This window comes from Heterocephalus glaber, unplaced genomic scaffold (genome assembly GCF_053883595.1).
Source record: "Heterocephalus glaber isolate CG9 unplaced genomic scaffold, H.glaber_assembly_v1.0 deba00001497, whole genome shotgun sequence".
Classification (NCBI taxonomy): Eukaryota; Metazoa; Chordata; class Mammalia; order Rodentia; family Bathyergidae; genus Heterocephalus; species Heterocephalus glaber.
The window spans coordinates 57902598-57928306 of record NW_028258320.1 but is presented as its reverse complement, the minus strand read 5'-3'; the positions used below and the strand labels follow the sequence as shown (position 1 = coordinate 57928306).

Genomic DNA, 25709 nt, shown 5'->3' with positions numbered 1-25709 from the left:
TTAAGACTAAGTTGATCCACATAAGGATCTTGGGAGCCTATAGATTGGTATTGAAGTGATTCCCATCAAAGTTAACCCACAGCCTGAAGTCACATGGACAGTGAATGGTAGAAATGGGATGAACTACTCCATATTCCACAGTCACATGCAGCTTTCTTTTGCAGGCCTCTGCTGTGGACTGGCGGGAGGGAGCATTCTGGAAGATTCATTGGCCTTATTTTTATGCAACTATGGGGCATTGTGTTGTCACTCCTCTCTTTTTTCAGGGCTCTTGTGGGCTATTGATTATTCTTCTGGTAATTGTGCGCTAGACTCACCTGTAAAGTAAGAGCAGGCCAGTCAGCCCTGATGAAACTCCGGGGTGGCTGTTGCTGCTGCTGAGTCTATCCAGCCAATTAATTTAATCCTATTAACGGAAATGGACTAATTTGCAGATTTATAGTTTGCATTTGGACTTGAGTTGCAAATTTATAGATGAAGTCATTGACAGTGTGCATTATCTCTGTGCCTTAGGATGTCCTCAGGTTGAAAGGGGAAACCCAGGAAATTTCTGTCACACTGATGGAGTTTCTCTTTCAAATGATAGACTTACAAGTCAAAGGCTGTTTCATTATCCCATGCTAGATTCATAAGGAACACATACACTTGAGCATTGTTCTCCCAGGTTCCATGTGGTAGTGCGAGGGGAGGGGCTCTAAGAGGGATGCTAGCTGCAGTGAGTCACCCCCATTCTCTGTTGTCTGTGTAGCCACTGACTGAGCTGTGGGCACCAGTGAGACAGTGTGAGTAGTTTTCAAACTCTCACCTTTAACACTGGCGGAACCTATGCATTGCCGTTTTGTCAGCTGTTTTCTGGAGCGGTGCATCTTCCTTGGAGAGTGGGAAAGCCTGTCCTGTTACCTTTGTACTGTCTCTTCGCCCTCTCATGACCCACTTTTCCTGGAGTCTTTCTGAAGGACCCAGGGAGGAAGCACATTTCTCCTTCTAGCTGGGAAGGTGGCTGATGTCCACCATGTCTTTTTCTCCTTCCTTCCTTCCAAAATGTGAGCCCCAAAACCCAAGGAGGCATTTGCTGAGGGCCTTTTGTGAACACTCGCCTTTGGGTTTTACCTACTCTAAATGAGGTCTTGTGTGGGGATAGCCCCTGAGAACCAATCTTTAGGTGAACAGAGCGAGACCATGTTATTGTTCTGAGCCCCTGTTACTTTACTGGTTGATGGCATCTTTGGAAAACACAGAAACTCTTTTTGGTTATGGTTTTTGTGCTTTAATAGACTTTTCAGGCTGAGCAATCATAAAATCTACATGCCTGACTTATTGATGGGGATGTTTAGCAGTGGTGGCCCAGGAGGTTAAAGGACATGTCCAAGGTGACACTGCTAATTAGTGGTAGGTCTTGGGTGGGCAGCCTTGCCTCCTAACCCCAGCCCCATGCTCCATCCTACTTAACTTCTCTGACGGGCAGCATCTGCGACTGCAGCCACATATATTTTCTACCAGCCACTGCTGTGGGAGCAACCCACCGGGACTATTGTAATAATGGCTTTTAAATGAAAGTGTAATTTAATAGTGGGATACATTAAAAGTCAAAATAAAGCAGGAGAGAGAGAGAGAGAGAGAGAGAGGGGAAAGAAAAAGAAAAAACAAGAAAGCAAAGGAAGCTATTTTTTCTTCAAGGAATCCTTGTGCTTTAACCAGAGTGGACCCCCTTGCTGCTTTTAATGGACCATTCCTAATCCCCTGTGCAAAGCAGGGTCAGGTGTGGGAGGGGACCAGGCAGGTGGCAGATGAGCAGTCACTGGGCCAGTGCTACTTCTTCTAAATCACACTGCTAATGAAGCTTGTGAAGTTTTCCCAATTGGACCATTACCAGGGACTTCATATGTTCTTAGTAGGAAGAAGAGTCTTGAGCTCATTTGTTGGAAGTTTTTCTCTGCAATTAAAGGTCCATTTTACTTTAAAATGCACAGGTCTCTTTGTGTTCTGTCTTCTCTCTGTGGTTCCTATTGAAGATCTTGACAGCTGCTTGCCAGAAGAGAAGAGCTGTATGCCAGGTTTCCCCTGTGACCTGTCCCTTGTCCATGATCCTAAATGTGTGGTTCTCATTCTTCATCAGTTTTGAGTTCCAATCCAGGACTCATGAACTTTAGAAGGTGGCAGAGGAGGCTGACAGCGCCAGTTATCTGACTGGGTGTGTCACTTTGAGTTTTGTTGTCCTTGGCTTCTGAGGACTCAGGTGACCACAGCCAGTGTCTTACAAGGGATAATGATGTGGGTCAAGATGGGCTGTGGACCCAGCCCCATCAGTGGTATAGCAGCTGCTCTGAGCCTTGACTGATCTCAGAGGTTCAGAGAAATCCTCTGTCCACACGAGGAACCAAGTAGACAACTAGAGGCTTTGGACTATTCCTACAGTCCAGCAAGTCTGAGGAAGGTGATACTTGCTTTGTCATGTCTTTAAATGCTGAGACTGTTTTGTAGAAAATATCTCCATAACGTGTAATGCACTACAGTATTTATAATATTTGGCTAGTGTGGGTAGCGCGCTAGATAGTGTTTTGGAAAATTCATGGTTACACTATGAATAATAAATTACTATTAAAGGTATAATTTCCCCCCCCAGGTGATGTTCGAAATGATATCTATGTAACATTAGTTCAAGGAGATTTTGATAAAGGAAGCAAAACAACGGCAAAGAACGTCGAGGTGACAGTGTCTGTCTATGATGAAGATGGGAAACGACTGGAGGTATTTCTTTTTGCAGAGTCTGTTCTATAGGGTTGTTCTTTCCAAGTATCCACCTCAGCTCTGCTACAGAATATGAGATATCCCACATGGGCTGGGTAATTCTGCTTTTTGGATTAGACATTGGATTTGGCTTCTCTTTCTCCAGCTTGCCTTGGTATCACCTGTGTCTTGGTCACCAGACTGTCTCAGGAAATCCCTGTGGGGTTTTGACAATGTTCTTTTTTTGTTTTTTGAGGAGGGTCTTGCTATATAGTTCAGGTTGGCCTTGAACTTTTAGGAAGCCTCCTGCCTCAGCCTCCCAAGTGCTAGAATTATAGGGATGCAACACCATACTTTGCTTTGACAGTATTCTTATCAGGGAGTCTCATTTACTGGGTCCCAGCACCCAGAGGCCCAGCAGTCCTTTTGCAAGCACATACACCATAATTGTCACCACTTCAGGAGCAAGGAAACAGACTCCAAGAAGTAAGGTATTTGCTTAGGATCAGAGAAAGAGAGTAAAAGGTGGACTTGGGGTTGGCGTCTGGGCCTCTGACCTTGTTTTCTACCACCCCATACCTGCCCTGTGGTAATCAGAATTTCCTACTTTTATGATCACAGCAGCTAGAGGCTGTGACCTCCTCTGATGACCAGTGGCCAAGCCTGGCAGGTGTCCCTTGAGGTTCCTCTGTGTTTTGTGGCTGGAGAGCAGCAGTTTGGGTTTGTGCCTGGTCTCAGCTGTGAGGGTTGTGTCTCCCTTCTTCCTGGGGTCTATGCCCATTGTCACTGCCCAGCCTGTCTCTCTGGAAGCATGGCAGTGCTGTCCTTGCCTCCTGGGCTTGATCAGTATGGCTCTGGTTCCAACAGTTCCAAGAGCTGACAGCACTCACGGGTATGGAGAGCGGGGGAGGGGTGCCACCTCCTGTCTGTTCTCCATCCCTTATTTTAGGCCACTGAGTGAATCAGGCACTGCAGATCCTAGTGTTAAAGTGGTTGGGAATGAGGTGAGGAGAGTGGGGAACAGTGTTATTCCCACTCTCATAACTGTCACGGCTCCTGTGTCTGAGACCATGGACGGAGGCTGGCAGCTGGTTGCAAACGGGATCTGTCTTTCCATCATTGGGAGCATATTGCTGTATTCTTCTTTTGGCACATGGAGTGAGAGGTGTGTAGTGGGAGATGGATGCTATGTCAAGTTCTATAAGGTCTTATGTGAACTCTTTATGCCTTCTTTTAAAGCATGTGATTTTCCCGGGTGCTGGTGATGAGGCGATTTCAGAGTACAAATCTGTGATTTATTACCAAGTGAAACAGCCGCGCTGGTTTGAGACCGTGAAGGTATTATTTACATGGCCATTTTATCACCTGGGGTTGATTATGAAATGCTCAAGGAAATCCCCACCTCCCTCCTAGCTCAAGGGGCTGCTTGCTGGTGGTACCTTGCAGGCAGAAGTGGCCTCCCAACAAAGTCAATAAAGGTTGCTAAGGAACCATGGTGGCATTTCTTGGAATACATTTACTCTCATCTCCCTTTGGACGTAAAAATAGGACTTTCATGGAGACAGATGACAGAGTCTTTTGAAGATAGTTACTGTCTTTCTCTTCCTAGGTCTATTTTATGTGTGACATGCTGCCTTTTACATCAAATGGGAAAAAACGGGGATGCCAGTCTACGGAGGTTATTGCCAGGGGCATGTACGCTGTGTGTGTGGCGTTGATGCTGTGCATTTCCATAATGCAGCAGGCTCACAGCTCCCTGGTAGCCCCACTGTGGTAAACATGAGCCTACCACCAACAGCTTGAATGTTGGAAAACTAGGCTAGGCATTGTTTCTGGAATACAGAAGTTACAAGTGATAATTAGGGACCATCTTTGCTTACAAGCAGAATGAGTGAGCTCTCTTTCTTTTACAATAATGTGACAACAAGAAGGCTTTCTTGGTGCAGCTCTGGTGGCTGTAGAGACACCTTTGTGTTAGCCCTAAAAATGAAGACAGCAGCTTTTAAAGATAGAATCTTAACAATAAGAATCAGAATGTTAAGAAACAAAATGTCTATCTGCCTCGTCAAGTTTTTGTGTCCTTTTCAATTTAATTTCAAAAGAGACTTTGCCTTTGGAAAAATCATGTAGGGGATTAGATATACAACATTTCCACCACTGCAGCATAGAAATATTTACAGATGTATCTGATATACCTCAGGCTGAGTAAAGCTGTTCATGTGGGAAGGTGTTGATGGGACTTACACCTTCTTCTCTACTCTTCAAGGTGGCCATCCCCATCGAGGACGTTAACCGCAGTCACCTTCGGTTCACCTTCCGCCACAGATCGTCGCAGGACTGTGAGTGATTAAATACTTTGTCCCATGTGGTTTCTTCAAGGCGGAAAGCTAGGGAAAGGCTCAGCAGCTGCCCTCCTGGATTGCTCCAGGACTCTTTGTTGCACTCAGTGAGATCTCAAGATCTTGGCATCCTGGTCCTTTCTGCCTTCACCTAGGTCTGGGAAATATCATCAAGCAGATCTTAGGAGGGCTTCGATTTCTTCTTGTCCTCCTCTGACAAGGTGCTGCTGCTTCATATTCTTCTTTTGCTTCTCTCTCACTCTCTTTTTCCTTTGGTACTGGAGATGGAAGCCAAGTCCTGGCACATACTAGGCAAGTGCTTTTCTTCCACTGAGTACATCATCCCCAGCACTGCTCTCTTTCCTTTTTGATTCAGACTGTTCTATTCATCAGAAGAATTACTGAGACATGGCCCATTCATTTTGAAATTTAGGTTTTTGTCTTGGACTTGAGAACCTTGAAAGTTTTGTGTCTTTCTTAGTGGCCAAGGAGTCTGGAGCTTGACCAGAGCTTTCCTCCTGGATGCTTGTGCAGTATTGAATGTAACAGCAAAACTTGAGGAAGACACTGGTTATTTGAATCACTCATCTTCAGAAAAGAATTTATTGTTGATTATTTAGCTTGGTCCCATCACATTTGTTGAATGAATTGCTTGATAAGGGTGTAGCCTTGTGCTAACAGTAAGGTACTACGGAAAGAAGACACAATCTGTCCCCTTATTGACCTGTCTCCATTTGGCAGTGGTTCATATTTGGGGAAATAAGTGACCCGTGAGAGTCGAGTACAATCGTGTGTGCTGTGGGGATCATTGGAAAAGGTTGGCCTGTGTGGTTGTGTGGTCACTGCTGACGCAGTGCGGGTCCCATGAGTGGATAGCCATTCTCTAGCTCTGTGTCCCCTCACAGATGCCTAAAAGTGAGCTTCTTGTGATTTTCTCTTAAAGGTACAGATGTATTCCCTGGTAGCCCTGTAGCACAGAGCCTGGTGCAGTAGAAGCCTGTTGCCTTGATAAGGTGCCCATCTGCTGCTTCCAGGGACCTGGGCCCTCCTTGAGTAGGGTGTGCTTTGGCAGAGAAGGGTTGCAGGACAGCAGCCTGAGAGAGTGAACCTGACCAAAAGTGTGGTGTTGGGGGTGTATCAACTGTTGTGAAGGGCCCCGTAGAAGCCTGGACCTGCTGTTGCTCAGAAGAGCAGGGAAGGGCTGTGTATGAGGTCTGCAGAGCCTAGCGCTGACCCTGATCAGCTAGCAGATATGTACACGGAGGACAAGACCAGGAGGGATTGCAGCAGGAGCTCTAGAATGGCTCAGGACCCATGGTGGGGGTGTGTGTGGCGGGGAGGGGTGTGGCAGCCACCCGAAGCATCTTTGCATGCCTCATCTCATCCCAGCAGTGTTAAGCAGGTCCAGGATCTGGTTAAAAAGGCATCAGGGATCACTTTGAGTGGGAGGAGCAGGGGTGTGAAGGCCGGCCACCCAAGCAGGTGGTGCCCCACCTTTGCATACTTGCCTTAGGGCCAAGTTCAGGCACCAGGCTGCAGGTCAATGCACATGGCATCCTTGATGGCTGAAGCTGCAGGATAATAGTAACCTCAGCAAATGTTAGCTAATGTTACAGGGTTCTTCTTATGTGCCTGACAGGAAAATTTCACTATATTATTTGGATTCAGCCTGGCACAAGTACCCCATGTGATATTGCTATCATTAATACATCTTCTCATGTTACACAGGAAACTGGTGCTTAGAGATCCCGCATCAGTGGCTCCAAATAGTGAAGAGTGTGGGTTCAAATCCAGAGGCCTGTGCCTGAGCCTTATACTCCAGTGCCTCAGGAAATGACAAGGCCAATTCCTTTTCGTGGCTTTGTTTAGCATTTGTTGTGTACACAAGTGGCTCAGGCTTTTCTAGTTGCAGAACTGAGGTCTGAGTGGAGGTGTGAAGTTAGTGTGCAACAACCAAGTAGGGAGTGGCAGCCAGGGGCTTGGTTTGAAGGCATGCCTAGGGGTACAGGTGTATTTTCAGCCAGCAGGTGATACAGCTGGGCAGTGGCTGAGTGGGCAGCAGGGGCTGCCCTTGGGCAAGGTGGGAAGGCCACTCTCATTGCGCTGGGGCTCTTGTGCATACCTCACTCTGGACAGTGGGAGAGAGTGGACTCCCAGGCCCAGGGAGGAAGCAGGGACAGGGACAAAGTTCAAGAGCCCACGGAAGACTGTCAAAAATCACGTGCCCCCTTTCTAACAAGCTCATTCTCTCTAATGAATAAATTATACCAGGGCAGAGGGATATCTTCTCTAGCATTTTAATTTTCAAAATCCTTGTTTTTCTTGTCAGTTTTAAGTGCTCATTATAGACAAGATGCTATCACCCATCATACCAAGGCATATTTGCATAATTAATGAAGTCTCCAAGGCCACAGCTTGTGGGGATTTGGAAACATGTTGAGCATCGTAAGTGTGATGTTGGCAGTGAGATCTTGGGATTGCTGGTGGCAGGCTGGGGGCCTCTCCAGCCGGGCCTTTGTGCAGCTAGCCCTGGTCAGAGACTTTGAGAAAGCACTGAAGCCACATTGACTTCCAGCAGCCAAATCCAGGTGCCTTTTGCCCTAATGCAAAAGCCAGGTAGGGGAAGGAGTGAGGGGACTTCTCGCACCCTGGTCTGTTGTTGGGCTGGAAAGTTCAGTGCTGATGTGGTGTTGTGACACCATCTGGCAACTTAGTGACAGTCCAGTTGCAGCAGTTCCTAACTTCAGTAGACCCTGGCTCTGGTTCCTGCCTGGAGCTGAGTCCCCCTGGATTGTAGTGGGCTTGGCTGGATGGGCCTTGGGGAACGATAGCCCTGGCCCCTCTTCCAGAATTCTGTGGTTCGTAGGGTACTTAGGTTTTTGTAAGACAAGAGATTGGCCTTGCCAATGTCTTCTAGTGAGCAAGTGATGTGAAGATGCAGAACTTCAGTAAGAGGTGCCCTTTCCTAATGTTACTTAATAGTAGGCTCAGTGGAAGTCATCTGCTAACAGGTGCCATCCTGTGTCCTTCCAAATGCAGGCTTCTTTTCAGGGAGCCCTGTTCTTATTTTTTTAAGTCAGCCATACACACATATGCACACACACGCACACATCTGTCAGTGATAAGGATTATGAAGAAAAATAAATCAGGTGAAGGGAAAGGGTGTGACTGGGCTGCTAATGTACTATTTTAGACTAGGTATGAAGGGAGGTCATGAGCCCTGAATTTTAGATCCTGGAGGATGAACTTTCTTGCTAAAGGAAAGAAAATTTCACAGTCAAGTCTTTAGCCCATCTGTGACTTATATGTGGTGTGAGGTAGTAATATATTTTCTTTTACTATTTTGCTAAACAGTTTTCTTTCCTTGCATCTCCCCCTTCCCATGGCCCTGTGTTTCCAGGCGCTGTTTTTCACTCTGGTCTGTGTATCTCTGTTAAAGCCACACTGTCTTCATTATTGCTACTTCACAGTTATTCTTGGATTCTGGTATTGTGTGTTTTCTTGAACATTCTTCTGCAAAATCTCCTTCATCGTGTTCTGGAATCAGTATTTAAGGTTCAAGGACAACCTCTTCTGTGAGACTTGCCTTGGGTTTGCTTTGAGTTTTTAGATTAATTCTAGGATAACTAGTCTTTTGTGAGATGGGGTTCTTCCTATTGGTGATGTGGTCCATTTCTCCATATCTTTCCACTAAATTTAATGTCTGGCAACATACTTTTTAAATTTTTCCATAAAAGTGTCCTTGTAGCATTTTGTAATGTTTCTTTTTTATGGTCATAGTTACAGGTGATTATTGATTTTTATTGCAGCTAAGGATAAATCTGAAAAAATATTTGCCCTCGCATTTGTGAAGCTGATGAGGTACGATGGGACGACTCTGAGAGATGGGGAGCACGATCTGATCGTCTACAAGGTGTGTGCGTCACTGCTGCTGGACTGCGAACACTGAGCACCTCAGACCTTCCTGAGCTTTCTGACCTGAGCTGACATTGCCCATCATTGTTAGAGAGCTGCTTTGTAGCTACATTTAATTATGTAAATGAAGATTTTTTGATGACCAGCCCTTTTGTTGTCCCTTATAAGGTGACAGACAGTAACACTGTATTTGCTATATAAAAAGTCTGTGAATATGAATTCATCTGTAGGAATAAGGGACATCATTAAAATACATCATAAAGTATAAATAAGTGAATATGATTAATAGGAGTGTGGGTAAAAAAGTGCAGAAAAATTGTGTCACTGTTTGTGAATGCTGTTTGACATACTGCATAACCAAACCCACAGGCTGAAGCCAAGAAGCTGGAAGATGCAAATACGTATTTGAGTCTGCCCTCAACAAAAGCCGAGCTGGAAGAAAAAGGCCACTCGGCCACAGGCAAGAGCATGCATAGTCTTGGGAGCTGTACCATCAGCAAAGACTCCTTCCAGATCTCCACACTGGTGTGCTCCACCAAACTGACCCAGAATGGTGAGTTTAGCAACAGAAACATGTTCACCTTGGCAGTTCCTCCTCAGCTTCATCTTTTTCAGGTTGCTCTTGGTTGGGATGGGGGAATTTTCTGTAGGTGCATGTACTTCATTTGCTGTATCCCTCCATAATGACTTGGATTGGTGCCCTAGGAAGAAGTAAGTGGCAGCTATCATAATTTAAAGATCATGCTTCTGTTTGATCTAAGGATTAACTTTACAGGAAGACAAAGCAGTGAACTTACTCCTTAAAATGCTTTATGGCCAGAGGAGATAGCCATAAAGGAAGATGCATGAAATTTGGAATCATAATAAAGACCTGGGATTGCACCCTGGCCCTTTGTGAATCCCAGAAATGACCTTAAACAAGAATCCTCTGAATCTTGTTTTCCTGACTGTAGACATGCCTGCCTCCAGGGCTTTCTCAGGGTTATCTCAAGCGTGGGATGTGAAGCAGTCACCTTTTTGTTTTCCTCTTTCTCAGCCTCTTATGAGGTGATTGTCAGTTACCTTTCTTTTGAAAAGTTGATTTGCATGATGTTTTCTAGTCCCCTTTGCAGTGAGATAAGACACCCTCTGCTAATTCATGCAGACAAAGCTTACGCTAGCCTAGCAGATCACTCATCAGCGGGTGCCTAGTGGGGGGCTGCTCATTTACTTGCACCTTCCCCAAGGACGTCATCATCCAGAGAGGCTTCTTTTGATTCAGAGCACACAGGTGTTGTTGCTGTCACTCCATCTGGAGGAGGCAGAGGCTCCTCTGCACAAATCCTTCATTTAAAAACTGCATCCTCCTAATGTGACCGTATCACAGCTGTGCAGAGTGACTTTATGCTCTCCAGAAACTGAACTTGAAAATCCAATTTTTTCCTCTTAACTGCCCGATATGGATTGTGATTATTAATGTGTGTTGCTATCAGACATTGCATCTCGGAATGTTTCCTGTCAATCATGGAGGTAGTTTTGGATTGCCGAGGGACAAGCATCCTTTGGGTTTAACAGGATAAACATAGAAGGAAAGTAAGCCCATCATTTAGAAGCCTTGACAGTGTAGTCGAAGTGTTGGTTGTCCTGCAGGTTTGGGCATGCCTGCTCTGTGTCATATGCTTTTCAAACTTTCTGAGCCAGGGTTTTTCCTCTCTTGTTCCAAGATGTACAAGGTAATAATCCAATGCCACCCCTGACCTTGTGAGTACACTGCTTAGTGTGTGGGGCACTTAAGTCCCTCAGATGCTTTAAGGTCATTTGGATTTATGTGGGTACAAATGCTTTACAGCTGTTTGTATACATTTCTCTCTTCTTACCATGTTTTGCCTGGGGCATTTATGAAGTGTCCTAGCTTGTGGCTGTGCAGTAATCCCTATGAGCACAGGAAAAGCCTTAACCTGGGGAACTGGATATATGTAAGCAGTGGGGGGTGGTGGTGGTGGCCTGGAGGGTACACAGGGGACTTGGAAATTTGCCATCTAGGGAACCTGAGGTCAGCAGTGCAGCCCCTAGCTTGGGCTTGGGTTATAGAAAGAATGCCTCCATACAACAAATGTTTCTGGGTGGAGCTCCAGTAGTTCCCATGGGCCTGACAAACTGTAGCGTTGGACAAGGGTGACATCTCCAGATGGGCTGCCATCCCAGATGTATGGGATTTTGCCTTTAGTAGCTGGTGGATGAATGAAAGCAGCAATGTATTGCTATTTTCATTGTGTAGGAGGTCACTGTCTTGTACATGGGTCACGTTCCAAAAACATATATGGATATTGTTATCTGGGACTTGAACCTACTTTCTTCTTCAAAACTATGTCTGAATAGCACGTATAACCCATATATCTCTGGAAAGAGGATTAAACCAGGAAAGTCCCCAGAGTGTGGTATTGATCCTCCCGTCATCTTCTAGCTCCTTGAATCTCACCAGCCACTGGGTGATTCCCTCTGTAGTACCCAGGGAAAGTGCACCCTGATTTCAGCAGCAGCTGTTGATGGGCAACAGGGAAATTCCCTTGTGTTGTGCCTCACTGGACCAGAGGAGGAAATTTCTAGGCTTTCATTTGATACCAGCAATGATACCCCTTTTGGGAATGGTGGTACGTACGTCAGGTTACAAGAAATAGCTGTCTCATTGGAATGAAAAGATTGAGCCCCACATTCTCATTTGAAGGAGTCATTTTTCTGAAACCATGATTTGTTACTGCAAAGTTACATTACTTAGGGAAAAGTGGTAGCTGAATTATTCATCAAGGTTTGTATTAAACATTTCTGTCCTGAGCATCATACTAGATGCCATGGGGTATACGAAATGCAATTCCTCTCTTCATTTAGTTTACCATATAATGAGAGGGAAAGGAGTCATGAAACAAAGGATAATTATGGCCCCGACTTTGACGGGTCCCCAGAAATAAGTCATGGAAAAGGCAGAGAGAGCTTGTCTGACCTGGGTAGCCCTCTAGGGCTGGGCAAACTGTTTTCTTCAGACACACCCCTCCTCCTCCAAGATGATCTCCTGCTAATCTGCCCAATTGAACTTTTACTCACATTTGTAATAAAGAGGTAAATTTCAGCTTGGTCATGCCTTAAGTGCTGCCAGCTTTTCCTGAATGGGTTCCAGACTATGAGTTGGTCTCCATTTAAGAAACACTGAGGGCTGGGGCAGTAGCTCAGTGGTAGAGCATTTGCCTAGCATACTCAGGGGCCTATGTTCAATCCCTGATACTACCCCAAAGGGAAAAAAATATACCTTAGTCTCTTGGGATGAAGAGGATGTCAGAGCAGGGTGAGACTTTTTCCATTATTTTACTTTCAGCTGGAAATTAAAACATGTCACTTTTCACACTGAATAAGTACATTTTTCAATTCTAGATTATCTCTTTGAATAACTGCAGCTGTTAGTATTTTGGGCTAGGGATTGTGTTGTGGTATCCATTGTTCAGATGAGAAAACTGAGGTGAAATTAACTTGCCTAAGGTCTTGCAGTTGCTATATGCCTCAGCTGGCATCTAAACCCACACTTTACATGTTCCATATACTCGCGGGTGCTACCCTTTTTTTTAACTCTTTGTTTTTGTCGGTGATATTTGGGGTGAGGTCAAAAAAATGAAACTGTCACTTGGGTGTTCATTACATAAATGTCTCTTTCTTATGATTTGATCTTGAGATTATAATGGGTCTCTGTGTCCATTGAAATCCTACTATAGCCGTGATAATATTTTTCTTTTCAGTATTAACTAAGGTCTTGTTTTTTTTTTTTAATGGTTAAAATTTCTGTAGTTGAGGTTGGTTCTTGATGAGCATAAACAGCAAATTAGATGCACTTCACTGACTGCTTTTTTTCAAGTAATGGGATATTAATATAACTTCAAGTGAAAATGTATAGGCCCATGTACATTCCCAGAGAGGGCTTGGATTCTGTCTTTCCACTTTAAAGAACATCTTGATCTCTTTAATCAAAATCCTTCAGATTTTCTGAAAATCCCTTACGCCTTTAAAACCAAGTATATTTTATCCTCAATTTTTCTATTGAAAAAAAAAACCCCAGCAAACAAAAACACAAGGATAAGAACAATAACAGCTATAGGAGAGAAGCAGAAAGCTCCACACAGGCCTAGTTTTGTTATCCAAGGTTGTTGTAACTCTAAGGCTTGTCACAGCAGTCATGTTGCAGTTGCAGTTCGATTCCTGGTACTGAAGAGGAAAAAAAAGGACACATTGTCAGATGTGAAAAACTCTCTTGGTAAAAGGTGCAAAGATGGCACTTTCTGGGTGGACGGCAATCTTCCAATCAGTCCTCTGGGTACTCAGCATCTGCCTCCATTAGATTGCAAAGTCCAGCCTTCTTTTGGGTTTCCAGATGCATTTTTAAAGCTTCTACATGAAAATCATTTTATGATAAATGTGGTTGAAAATAACAAATTCGGCCACAATAGATGTTCAGTACGTTGCTACCAAGTAATGAAATAGTTAGCAGGCTAACTTTTGGAAATAGGGTTGATTTTTCTTTTCAAAAAATTTTATAGTGAACTTCACATGATGCATGAATAAGAGAGACAAAGTTCTTGTGGGGAGGTGCTGACCTTCATGTTCTGTTTGCAGTGGACCTGCTGGGGCTTCTGAAGTGGCGATCCAACACCAGCTTGCTGCAGCCCAACTTGAGGCAGCTGATGAAAGTTGATGGGGGAGAAGTGGTGAAGGTAACATGGAACCCTGAGGGATGCTCTGTCCTATACTTTCTTTTTTTTTCTTCTGGTTATTATTGATAGATGCAGGCACTGACCCCAGAGGCAGTACAGGTTTCTGGTTATGGTGCCTTGAGCAAATCAAGACATACAACCCCAAATGAATAGAGTGCTGCTGGGCTGTGGTCTGGAAGGCTGTCTGGGTCAGCTGTGGAGAGGTGGGCTTTGCAGTCAACCTCGTCTTGGGTTCTGTTTCCTTATCTGATGCTTCCTTGCTGCCGCAGTCACTTCAGCCAAATTGTTTTTTTAAGCCTCTCTTTCCCCACTGAAAGAGGATAACAATTAGTGCCTTCGTCACAGGTTGCTGTGAATGTTGGAGGAGATAGGAATCTTGTATCTGGCACATGGGCAATGTCCTGTGAGGGTCAGGTTCTTCAGCTGGCTGATAATCATTGGCACCACCCATCTCATTTCATTAGCCTTGGCTTATGACTCCTGGAGGACCTCAAAAAGTGGCTTGGACAGCTATGTGTATGGTAGAAAAATCACAGTACTGAGAGTCTTGTCTTGGTCATTTTCTTCCTGTATAATCTTGAACTCATTTTGTAGCCACACACATTGGATCTGTAGACATGTTAGGCACTATTATTCATTCAAGCCCTTTCTGCTCAGCACCATTATGAGACTGGGCAGTGAGTCTAGGATGATCTGAGATTCCTTGGAACACGAAAGTTCTGTATTTCTGTATTCTGTCATTTTTTGTGCTTCTGATGTTTCCTCCAGTGTGGAGCTCTCCTTTTCTCTTGTGGACTACACAGTGTGCTTTATTGATTTTCCATCCACACGCAGGACATGCATTACCATTTCCATTGCGTTCCATGTGCCCGGGGGACACTAAGCTGGTCACCCACATGTAGTGTTTTGTAAGCGAGGTCTCTGCAGCCTGATCTGTTTGGTGCCTTCACAGATCCTCACTTTTTATGAGAAGTACTTACAAAGGAGACTGCCTTATCTCTGTAAAATTAATTACTTAAAATGGCCTTGATTAACCAGCAGTGTACTTAACTTCAGTATGAATTAATTTAGTTGCACTACTTTCCTAAATTCGTTGTACAACTATTCAAACATATCCTCACTCATCTTAAAACTTTAATCCTCTTTTCAGTCCTGGTCTTCTCCAAATGACTTGGACAATGTTAATTGCATTTACACTTCTCAGGGTTTCGTAAATTTCCCAGTTCACTTGGAAACTGGATGAGTAAGGGAACATACTTTAGAAGATACACCATTAATGAAATTTTGTTCTCTTATTTTTAAGTCCCCATGTCACATCTGGAATTTGTTGTATTTCTATTGACTTGCTGTCATATTTACCAGGAAAAATCTGTAACTGTCTTGTCTATTCTCCATTCCCCATATTGAATATGTTAATCACATCTGATTATTCATCCCTGGAAGTAGTTTCCCAGCTCTGCCTTCTTCTTGTGCACAGTGGTACCACCCATGTCAGGCCAACCTTCTGCCTTTACCTAGAGTGGCTGACTTTATCCTTTCTCTTTGTTAGTGTGTGCTACCTACACCATGTGCCTAGAGAGATGAACTGACTATTTCAGTACACTGCTGCTAATGCACAGGTAGCACCTGAGGAATTCCCAGGTGGGGCAGGGTTCTTGTTACTTTATTTAGGAACACTGAGATTGTGGTCTTAATTATTCAAGACCTGGTTTCTGTATAACTGGTAATAGAGAGATGGCATTGGTTGATAGATTCAGGAAGCTATTTGCATATTTAATAAAAGGAATGGTTTCCCACTAAGATGGAGAATGAAGTTAGAGGTTTTCATCATGCAGTGGATGTTCTCAGAGAGGGGGTGGTATGTCCAAAGAAACACTTCTGTGGCTTTATTTGGGGACTGCTAGCAGGTGCTTGTCTCTGACTTTCACAGTTCTGAGGCTCCAGCTCTCTCCACTTCTGATTCTGGGCTACTGACCATGTCATTTGTCTGAGTGGGCCTGGTGGGCCTACTTCCGGAACTTTGCATAAACTATGATGAGCCAAGGCTTGGCATCTGGGGAGTCTGTTGGCAAGAACAGTGGGCTGTTAGCAGATGGCGTCAAGTTTTGACCTTTGCAAAATTCATAATCTGAAAATGATGGAAAATGCTACAAAAGTAACAAGGTGGTATAGACCCAAATAATTACAGAGTTTATCAAGCCCTTGTTGGCTAGACTAGAATGCCTCTTAGGGTGTATTTATTTCCTGCCAGTTGTATGTAGCATTTTCTCGTATAAACTAAAGGGTAGGTAGCACAGTGGAATACACAGTGGAATATTTGTGCCTTAGTGAGTCAGCTTGTCTTGTTAGGTTGGGAGACTGTCCTCCCTCTCAAAGGAGAGCTGTGAGGTTCCACAGCACACTGCACAGGTGGGAACATGAGTTAAGAACTAGTCTGAAAGCAGGTTCCTTTGGTTTTGTTCCCCAGTCCGAGGGCTGTGACACTTAGTGTGGTCTAGAAGGACCTTTGGTGTTGTGCATATGGTGGGATGTCCTGGAAGAATCTAGACTATGTATCTTATTTAGTCCTCCTTTTGATGTTCTTGCTAAGTGGCCCCCTCACCCATTACCCCCTTTTAAAAATAATAGCTTCACTGAGATACAATTCATATACTTTTCTAATTCACTCTTTAACTCTATTCTTTAGTTTTACTTGTGCGAGCATCACCACTATCTAATCAAAGAAAACTTTCATCACCCTAAAATGAAACCTCATACTTATTAACTGTCATTCCTCATTCTTCCTGCAAGGAGTAATGTACTTTCTCTCGATTTGCTTGTTGTGGGATTTCATATACTGTGGAGTCATACGAAATATGGTCTTTTTTGTCTGGTTTCTTTTTTGCTTGTGATGTCTTCAGGATTCATCCATGATGTAGCATGTGTAGGGTCTTCTTCATTACTTCTTTGACTGAGCAACATTCCATTTATGGATAAACTATATTTATGCATCCATTCATCAATTGAAGGATATTTGTGTTGTTCCCACTTTTTGTCAGTGTGGGTTTTTTTGTTTTGTTTTGTTTTTGTTTTTTAGCAGTTAGGGATAATGCTGTGTTGAATATGTTTTCCTTTCTTTTGGGTGTATACCTAGGAGTGAAACTGTTGAGTCATATGGCGAATCTATGTTTAACTTTCTGAGAAATTGTCAAACTGTTTTCTAAAACTGTTGCACCATTTTACAATTTCTTCCAGCAGTGAATTTACAGAAGGTTCCAATTTTTACATCTCCTTTTCCACACTTATTCTTATCCATCTGTTTGATTATAGCCATCACAGTGGATATGAAGTAGTATTCATTGTGGATTCAGTTTGCATATTCTTAATGACTAATGGTGATATATGCATGCTTCTTTCCATTTTATGGCCAACATCCCATTTTATGACATTCTGCCTATTTTTGCATTCCTCCACTAACAGGGATCTCACCACTTCCAAAATAAGCTTTTGCAGTCCATCTTTCGCTTCCTTTTGGGGGTGGGATAGGGGGGTGGAATGGGGGAGTGGGACTTGACAGTACCTTCGAAGGTCAGGTTATTTTCTTTAATTTATGATGCTTTATCATCATCATTCTATGTGGCCATATTTGTTTGATAAATTTTAGCAGATCATACAAGTAATTTATCAATTCTTGAATAAATGAGTACCTCCTGGTACACCACTGTATATTATCACTATCAGACTCACACTCCTCTTTCATTCTTGGCTCTCTTGGTTGGTAGAATGTCTCATGTTACTCCTAGTTGGAACCTGTCCCTATCTGGCTTCTGCCTACTTACTGGCCAAAGTACTGCAGTCAGCTGATACAGACACATCAGAGCCCATCTTTCTAACACTTTATCACCAGCCTGATAAAAACCAGCAAGAGGGTTGGGAGGGACCTCTCTGGGGATGCAGTAGGGCATTTCCTGGCTCTGGTTCCCCCCAGCTCACTTGGCTCAGGGTGGCATAGTTTGTTCAGAATTCATTCATGTACAGTTTTTGTCTCATGCACCAAATGGTTGGGGGGGGGCGCCCCAATATTAGTAGCTTTATAAGTAGCACAAGGGAAAGGTGGGTATATAGTGTCTTGCCAGAGATGCCAGTGGGTAAAATGAGGTGTGTGAACTTTATCATCTGACTTCTGTCTATACAGTTCCTGCAGGACACCTTGGATGCCCTCTTCAACATCATGATGGAGAACTCGGAGAGTGAGACTTTTGATACACTGGTGTTTGATGCTCTGGTAAGGGACCCTTCCTTTTCATCAGCTCAGACAGTGAGGAGCTCTTTCATGCTGTGGCCTTTGAAGGGGGAGGGGCTCTATCACAGTCACTTTGAAAGCTGATCAGTTGTAAATCCAGTCAAAGAGGAGGCTTTGGAGAAGTGGAAAGAAAGTATCTTTTAATGTGAAACTATAGTTGTGCAAATGTCATTTCTGTGGTAGGAAGATATAAAGGAGGGAACAACTTCTGACTGAAAATGTTGGGGTTCTTTTCTCACATATGCTGCAAAACAGATGAAGATTCTGAAATGGTTTTCATTATGTTGCTAATGAAAATATTGTTGATTAATTTGACAGGTCTTTATCATTGGGCTAATTGCTGATAGAAAATTTCAGCATTTTAATCCTGTTTTGGAAACTTACATTAAGAAACACTTTAGTGCAACATTGGCCTACACGTGAGTCCTTTTGTTGTTTTGAAATGAGTACTTCTTTCTCTTGAATGTCAGATATTTAGTCTTTTTTGTCATTGTCTGTTCTCTGTGATTGTACATTTCTCTCCTCAAAACTCTCAATTTACTGGTATAATTTTTATTGTTTGCCTTTTTTTATGCTTAAAAATCTTTTTTGAAAGAGATATGTGATGTTATTATAACATTCTGGAATGAATTCCTGTTCCTCTTTATCTTTTCTATTTATTTTTGAAATTTTTACTTTATGTTTGATGAAACTGATACATGGATGCAAAGTGCCTGCCGTACTGTGGCTTCCCAACAAGCATTTGTGAATGAATAACTGGATGTTTTCTTGTTTTGAAATTCTTGGTTATTTAGCATGAGTAAAATTCACTTCTGTACTCTTTACTGTATCTCCTTGTTCTTGAAGGGTGTCTTCCCTCTAGCTTCCTAAGCTTCCGCTATAACTAACTTGGATTCTTGCTGCCTGCTTGGTGGCCCTCCTCTTTTGTTGAATATTTACCCTAGAGGGCTGGGAATACACAGAGGGAGTGTCTGAGTCTGGGCCAGAAAGGCAGCTTGCTTTGTGACCAACATGGTCCTCGAGCCCGGCGGCTTGGACTTAAGTTACAACTCTGTCCCTTACAAGCTCTGAGATCTTGGACAATCTGCTTAACCTCTCTGGTCTTCATCCAGCTCATCTGCAAGAAAAAACAGAACATGATGGTAGGTTTGTTTGAGAATTTTAATGAATTATTACATGTAGAGTGCTTGGAATAATCTCTGAAGCTTAGAAAGCACTAAGCAATTGCAAGGTTCTTTTTATTATTGAGTATATTACAGTGTATTGTTTGTTCTCATTTTGACATTTGTTCAAATCTTTTACTTACTGCAGTGAAAAATGAAAATTTGCATCATTTCTTTAAGAACATCCCACTTAGAGTCATCACGGATAGTTCTGAATAGTGTCTATAAACTGAGTCAATGCTCCCATCTGTGCTTTGAACAGAGTTCAGTGCAAAACTGTGTGCAGCTCTCTGTTCAAGGTTAATTTTCTGGCTCCTAGAAGCCAGTTAGTGGTACAGCTCAACCCTGTTCCCTGCTTTGCTTGCATATTTATTGCAGGGTGGTAGGTGGAGCCCTAAGGTGGGCAGAGAGCTGCAGAATGTCCTCAAGCATGTTGAGATGCTGGGACCATTTTTTTTTCTTTTCTTAGTCTTTTGCTAATAAATGTTTGTTTATGACACTTTGTTTATTCAGTGATGTCTAGATTGTTGGCCTGTTGAATAATTCTTTATAGACCTTAGGGAAGGTAGGTCAAATGGTACTTTTCACTATAGAGACCAAAACATGACTATGTGGTGTTGGTAGAAGTAGCCTGGTGAATGTGGTATGATTGCTGTATGTGGCAGCTTTCAAAATACTCCTTGTTTGAAACATGGCCAGAGAGCTCTTCTTAGATTAGTCTTCCTACTTTAATTTCAGAAATGAGAGCACACAGCCTTCCTGTCACTTTGCTGGCATCAACCCTGCTCTGCTATGCTGTTGGGCAGAACGGGTGCACTTACTCTCATTAGGGGAAAATGGAAATGGGCGTATTTGCCAGGTTACTTAGTGGGAGAGAAACAGTGTGCCATTTAATCTTTAAGCTATGCTGAGACTGAGATATGAATCAATATTCTCCCATTCAGTCTCTGTAGTCTGCTAAAAGGCCATTTTTATTTTGGAAAATAAGTATCTTTATTATGTTTTGATAAACTACTAACCTCAGGTGGTTCCTCAGCAATTGGAATCTGAGTTTTTACCCCTAAGATATCAAAACCAATTTTGACTCATGGATCTGACTAAGTCATGAAAGGCTCCTCTGCACTGATGACATCCTTTTGGTATTCTCTGGGCCTGGTGAAATTCAGGTACTAAGTATTGTCACACTGAGTCTCCTTCCCAAGAAGGCCTTGCCAGGTGAAGGCTCACGTTAGACTCTTGTCCTTGTTGTCTCTTTTCCTTTGATAAATATTGCGATCTTTAGTCTTTCTTCCCAAAGAACTTCAAGAGAAGAAATGACATTTTTGGCAATGGGCATTCCTCTTTTGTATTCCAATCCTATCACACCTCCCTACATGGGTAGTTCATGGAAGCTGGGCCACCATCAGGTTACCAGCAATGGCCAACTGAGAAGTGAGGGAGGCAGCAGGTTTGAGGATTGTCCTTCAGAACAACCAGCATGACTGAACTCCTTTCTGTCCTCTAAGCCGATACACGCTCCTCACTGGTGTAATCGATGCTTCCTTTAATCTGCCCCTCCAGCTCTCCCAAGCGGCTTGGTTTTTTGTGCAGTTATAAAATGGCCTAGCAGATTTATTTTCTGGTCATTGTCTTCACAACTTATTATTCAATTTTATTCCTGTCTTTTATTAGTTTATTGGAAGAATTCAAAAAGTATGTTCTATGGAATTTTTTTTTTTTTTGAGGGAAGATATTAATAGGAGTGAAAAGAAAAGGTGTGAAGTTAGGGAAAATGAAACAGACTTTATGCTGAAACTTTAGATATTTGCCTGTGCTTTGAGGCGCACCGGGAGAGATACAGGCTAAACCATACTTCCCAATGGTTGGGCTGTGACTTTCGATCCCATAGCAGGAGGATCCCATAGGCTGAACCTCAGAACACACCCAAAACACACTGATAAGCACTTGCTCCTGAAAAAGTCAGGCTTTGTATTGGAGTTCCCTAACTTGATCAGTGATAGAAGTGCTGAGCATCTGTTCCCTCCCCCAGAAAGCTTCTTACTGTGAGTTCTCAGTAAAATAGTTAAGCTTAGGTCACCCATGTAGAAATTACAGTTGCTGTTAAACTTAATCAAAAATGCTGTTAGTACCTGAGCAGATTGTATTTGTGAACATGATGCATATTTAAAAGTCACAGTGAATTGTCGATTACATAAAAGTTGGTGAAAGGAAGAATCTGGTTAATGTGTATTTCTCATTGGTCTGTGTCAAACATGGTGCATGTGTGCCGCTAGATTTTGGAGAGTTGTACTGTAGTCCCAAACTAGAACTAAAGCTATATTGAAGTCAATTTAGTTGTTCTTTGATGATTTAGAATACATTGCACGAGAGTTATTCTTATGAAAGAGGATTATTGTATTATGAGTCAGTACCAGTAGGAAGTCTAGAAATTTGAGCACAATAAAAATTGCTTATTCCTGCTACTGCCTTCGTCATGTTTAAACAACACACGCCCAATGTAAAACATTTTTGTTCTTGATTTTTATTAGTGCATATATGCAGTGTATAATGATTATATTCATTATGGGGAATTTGTACCTGAACATAGTACATCTTAATTTTTTTTACTTCCTTTTCTTCCCTCTCCATCTCCTAGTCCCCTGTCCATTTGAAGAGGATCTGTCTCTTTGCTTCCTATTGTCTGTCTTGTGTTTTGCTCTATAAATTACTTACACTTTGGATTTCTCATATAGGAGAATATATAAGTTTGTGTGATATATAAGCTTGTGGGTCTAATTTATTTTGCTTAATGTTACAGTTATATTGTAGAAAATGAAAGTTTTCTATATGTAATCCTGCATATTGGAGATAACCTCTATCTCTGGATTTATTTGCTGTGCCCATATGAACATCATCATCATTATTGTGATGTCAACTTATTTTACAAAGTGGCATCATGGGATTTTGTTTACTTAAAATTTAGAAGCATTTTTCACATGTACATATAGTAAAACTCATTTCATGAGTTTAGTCAATTATTCACAACCTTGTAACTATTGCCCAAATAAGATATAAAGCATTGTCCCTTCCAGAAAGACACTTAAAAGCCCCTTGAGTTAGTTCCATCCTGCAGCTACTACTTTCTCATTTTCCTTTCCCTTTCCCTTTCCCTTTCCCTTCCCCTTCCCCTTCCCCTTCCCCTTCCCCTTCCCCTTCCCCTTCCCCTTCCCCCCCACCCTCTCGCATTTGGTCTTGCTCTTTCTCTCTCTTCCCTCCCTCCTTTTCTCTCTGTTTTTTTGGAGACACGGTCTTGCTTTGTAGCTGTCGTTCAGGCCGGTCTTGAACTCATGGCTCTCCTCCTGCCTTAACTTCCAAAGTACTGGGATTACAAGTATGCTCCACCATGTCTGGCCAGTTATAGCTAATCTTAAATTTAATGCCAAACTTTGAAAGCTTTTACCTAAGTCCAGGAGTGAGGAAAAATTATCTGTTCTCATAATTTCTATTTACTATTGAATTACAGTAGTATAGTAAAGCAAGAAAACTAAAGGTTTAAGAATGGGGAAAAAAAGAAGTAAAACTGTAGTTTTACACAATGTAGTTATATACATATATAATCCCCCCCCCCAAAGAAAAGAAAAAAAAAAAGAGAAGAGCTATGTTAGGCCAAAAACCAACCAACCAATCAAACAAAAACAACTACTACTAGTCTTAGGAAAATTGAGATAGAGAATTTAGTAATTCAATAATGAAACCACACATTGAAATATCACATTGTACTCCATTAATATACAGTTATTATTTGTCAGGGAAATAAAAGGCAAGCTGTATATTCTTTTTTTTGTGTGTGTATTAAATTCTTTTATTGGTACATTGTAGGTATACAACACAATTACATTTCTCATTGGGAATTGTACCTTTATATAATGCATCTTGGTTCTTATTTTTTCCCCATTCCTAGCCCTCCCTTCACGCCCTCCACCCTTCCCTATTTACAAAGACTTTATTTCCATTTTTTCCATTTCTCATCATTTTTTCCTTTCCCTTCTTTCCTTTCCCCTGTACCTCCCATTACCCCTACCCCTTTGGACCTTTTCTTCCTATTTTACATTATCGATTATTCATTCTAATCATTGGTACATTTTAGGTGTATAATATAATGACATTCATCATTGGAAATTTGCACCTTTACATAGTAACTCTTGGTTCTTTTTTTTCACCCTTGCCCAGCGCATGGGTAAATACCGAATAGTTTTTCTGGTGTGAGAAACTGAAAGTGTTAATAAGGACTAAAAGGTATAATAGACAATATGAAATAGGAAGAAAAGGGGCAAAGGGGAAGGGGAAGTGGGAGGGGTAGGGGAAAGGAAAGAAGGAAATGGAATTAATATGAGGAAATGAAAAAATGGAAACAAAATCTTTGTAAATAGGGAGGGATGGAGGGGTTGAAGGGAGAGCAGGGGAAGGGGGAAAAAATAAGAACCGAGAGAGTATGTAAAAATAGGTGCAAATTTCCAATGATGAATGTCATATTGTATACCTAAAAATGTACCAATAAAATTAATAAAAAAATAAAACGAAATTGGTAGGTACTCTCAACATGCTCTGCTGTGAATTCCAGAAAGGCTTTGTATAAGAGGAAGCACTCAGGTGCTAAATCGAAGATTAGTAAGGAAAAAGAGATTCTTAGTACTCTCACAAAGCCAGTTGGTGGTGACAAGAATGGTAATACCCAGGTTGTTAAGCGTCGCAGAATGCCTAGATAACTATCCTGCTGAACATGTACCCGAAAGCCATTGAGCCTTAGCAAAAACCCTTCAGCCAGCTTGTGAAACTAGCATCATTCCTGGGACCATCTTGATCGTCTTCACTGGGCGCCACAGAGGCAAGAAAGTGGCTTTCCTGAAGCAGCTGCCCAGCGGCTTTCCACTTGTGATTGGGCCTCTTACCCTTAATTGTGTTCCTCTGTGTAGAATGCGCCAGAAATTTGTCATTGCCACTTCCACAAAAATTAATTCCAGTAATGGGAAAATCCCCAGATGCCTCACTGATCTTTACTTCAAGAAGAGGAAGCTGCAGAATCCCAGACATCAGGAGGGTGAAATCTTCAACGGACAAAGAGAAATACCAGATTTCAGAGCAGCAGGTTGATCAGAAAGCTTTCGATGCACACATTTTACCAAAAATCAAAAACCAGTTCCTCAGCTCCAGGACTACATGCGATCTGTTTTTGCTCTAACCAGTGGAATTTATCTGCACAAATTAGTGTTCTAGATTTCTCATTAAGAGCCTAATTATGTATCTGATACTTTAAAAAAAAAGGAATTGAATATTTTTAATTGTAATAGATGTTACCAACAGATATTCTAATATGTATTGCCAGTTTAACCTTTAGAAAATATTGTCCCTGTTTATCTCATCAGCATTGGTCTGACTTCTCCACATTTTAAGTGTACTAGGCAAAAATTTTACTTCTTGTTATTTCATTAAAAATTTTTTTTTGTGTGTATGATTATTTCCAGCCCTGGACTCATGCTAGGCAGGGGCTCTGCAGGTGAGCTACATCCTTAGTCTTATCTTGTTATTTTGATTTCTATATATTTATGTGTTAGTAGCTGATTATTTAAAAGTGTATCTCTCAGCTTTTGTTTGTTTAAATTTACCTTCTCACTGCTCTGAAGCTTTGAGTAAATTTGTTATCATTTGAACTTTCTGGTTACTTAAATTAGAACAAAATAGAGAAATTTTGATGCCTTCTTCATTGTCTTTACAAAAAAAAAAATTACAAAGGCTGTCTATGAACTTAAAATAAATTACAGTCAAGTTTCCATAATTCTTTTGCATCAGTGGTCTATAATTATATCTTTAATAGGATGGAAAATTTAAGGATAACTGATCAATTTTTATATTTTGTAGATTGTATAAACATCTTTGTTGTGGATAAAGTGTTTAATATTTTCATGTTATGGAGTTACTTTCTCAGTTCTCAAATTATATAGGCTAGAACAAAAGTATAGTAGACAACTGTAGTCTATATCCTTTTAAAGTTGTTGAGAGGGTAATTCTATAAAGAAATGTAAAAAAAAATTAAAGTCTTTTCATGTATCCATTCATATTATTTCCACATACTGTTTTTACTTTTTAAATAAGAATTCTTAGAAAATCCATTCAAAATTTAAGAATGTTTCCTGTTTGAAAATCGACTTCTAAAACTTAACTTTTGTTGTAAAAATTCTAGTTTTAGAAGAGAGATGCCTGAGATGATTTCCAATAACAGTGCTTTGTATCATGTCTTTTTAAAAAAATTGTGGTTAAATACTCATAGCATATAATTTGCTTATCCATTATGAAGGGCACAATTTATGGGCATTTATTACCTTCACAATGTTGAATTACAGTAACATTACCTAGTTCTGGAACACTTTTAGAATATCTTTTCAGCAAAAAGTTTTATGGGTCTGGTGGGCTGTAATGAAAATCATCGTGGTTTTGTTTGACCTTGAGGACATTAGTTCACCTATCATTCTTGGCTTCCTAATTTGTAAAAAAAAAAAAAAAGCTAATAATACCTGAT

At 41.8% G+C, this 25709-nt stretch overlaps 1 protein-coding gene and 1 pseudogene across 2 annotated transcripts in view; both read left to right on the top strand.

Moving 5' to 3' along the window:
• The window catches only part of Dock1 (dedicator of cytokinesis 1), a 530482-nt gene that overhangs the window by 93310 nt on the left and 411463 nt on the right, over positions 1 to 25709 (top strand). For both annotated transcript variants that reach the window (XM_004838739.4, XM_004838738.4), the window contains exons 14-21: positions 2624 to 2748; positions 3967 to 4065; positions 4994 to 5066; positions 8876 to 8979; positions 9351 to 9534; positions 13614 to 13711; positions 17886 to 17975; positions 18312 to 18412. In XM_004838739.4, the coding sequence (XP_004838796.2) occupies positions 2624 to 2748; positions 3967 to 4065; positions 4994 to 5066; positions 8876 to 8979; positions 9351 to 9534; positions 13614 to 13711; positions 17886 to 17975; positions 18312 to 18412 (874 nt within the window). The remainder of the gene's footprint in view (positions 1 to 2623; positions 2749 to 3966; positions 4066 to 4993; positions 5067 to 8875; positions 8980 to 9350; positions 9535 to 13613; positions 13712 to 17885; positions 17976 to 18311; positions 18413 to 25709) is intronic.
• LOC106008843 (large ribosomal subunit protein eL6 pseudogene) lies at positions 19130 to 24570 on the top strand (annotated as a pseudogene).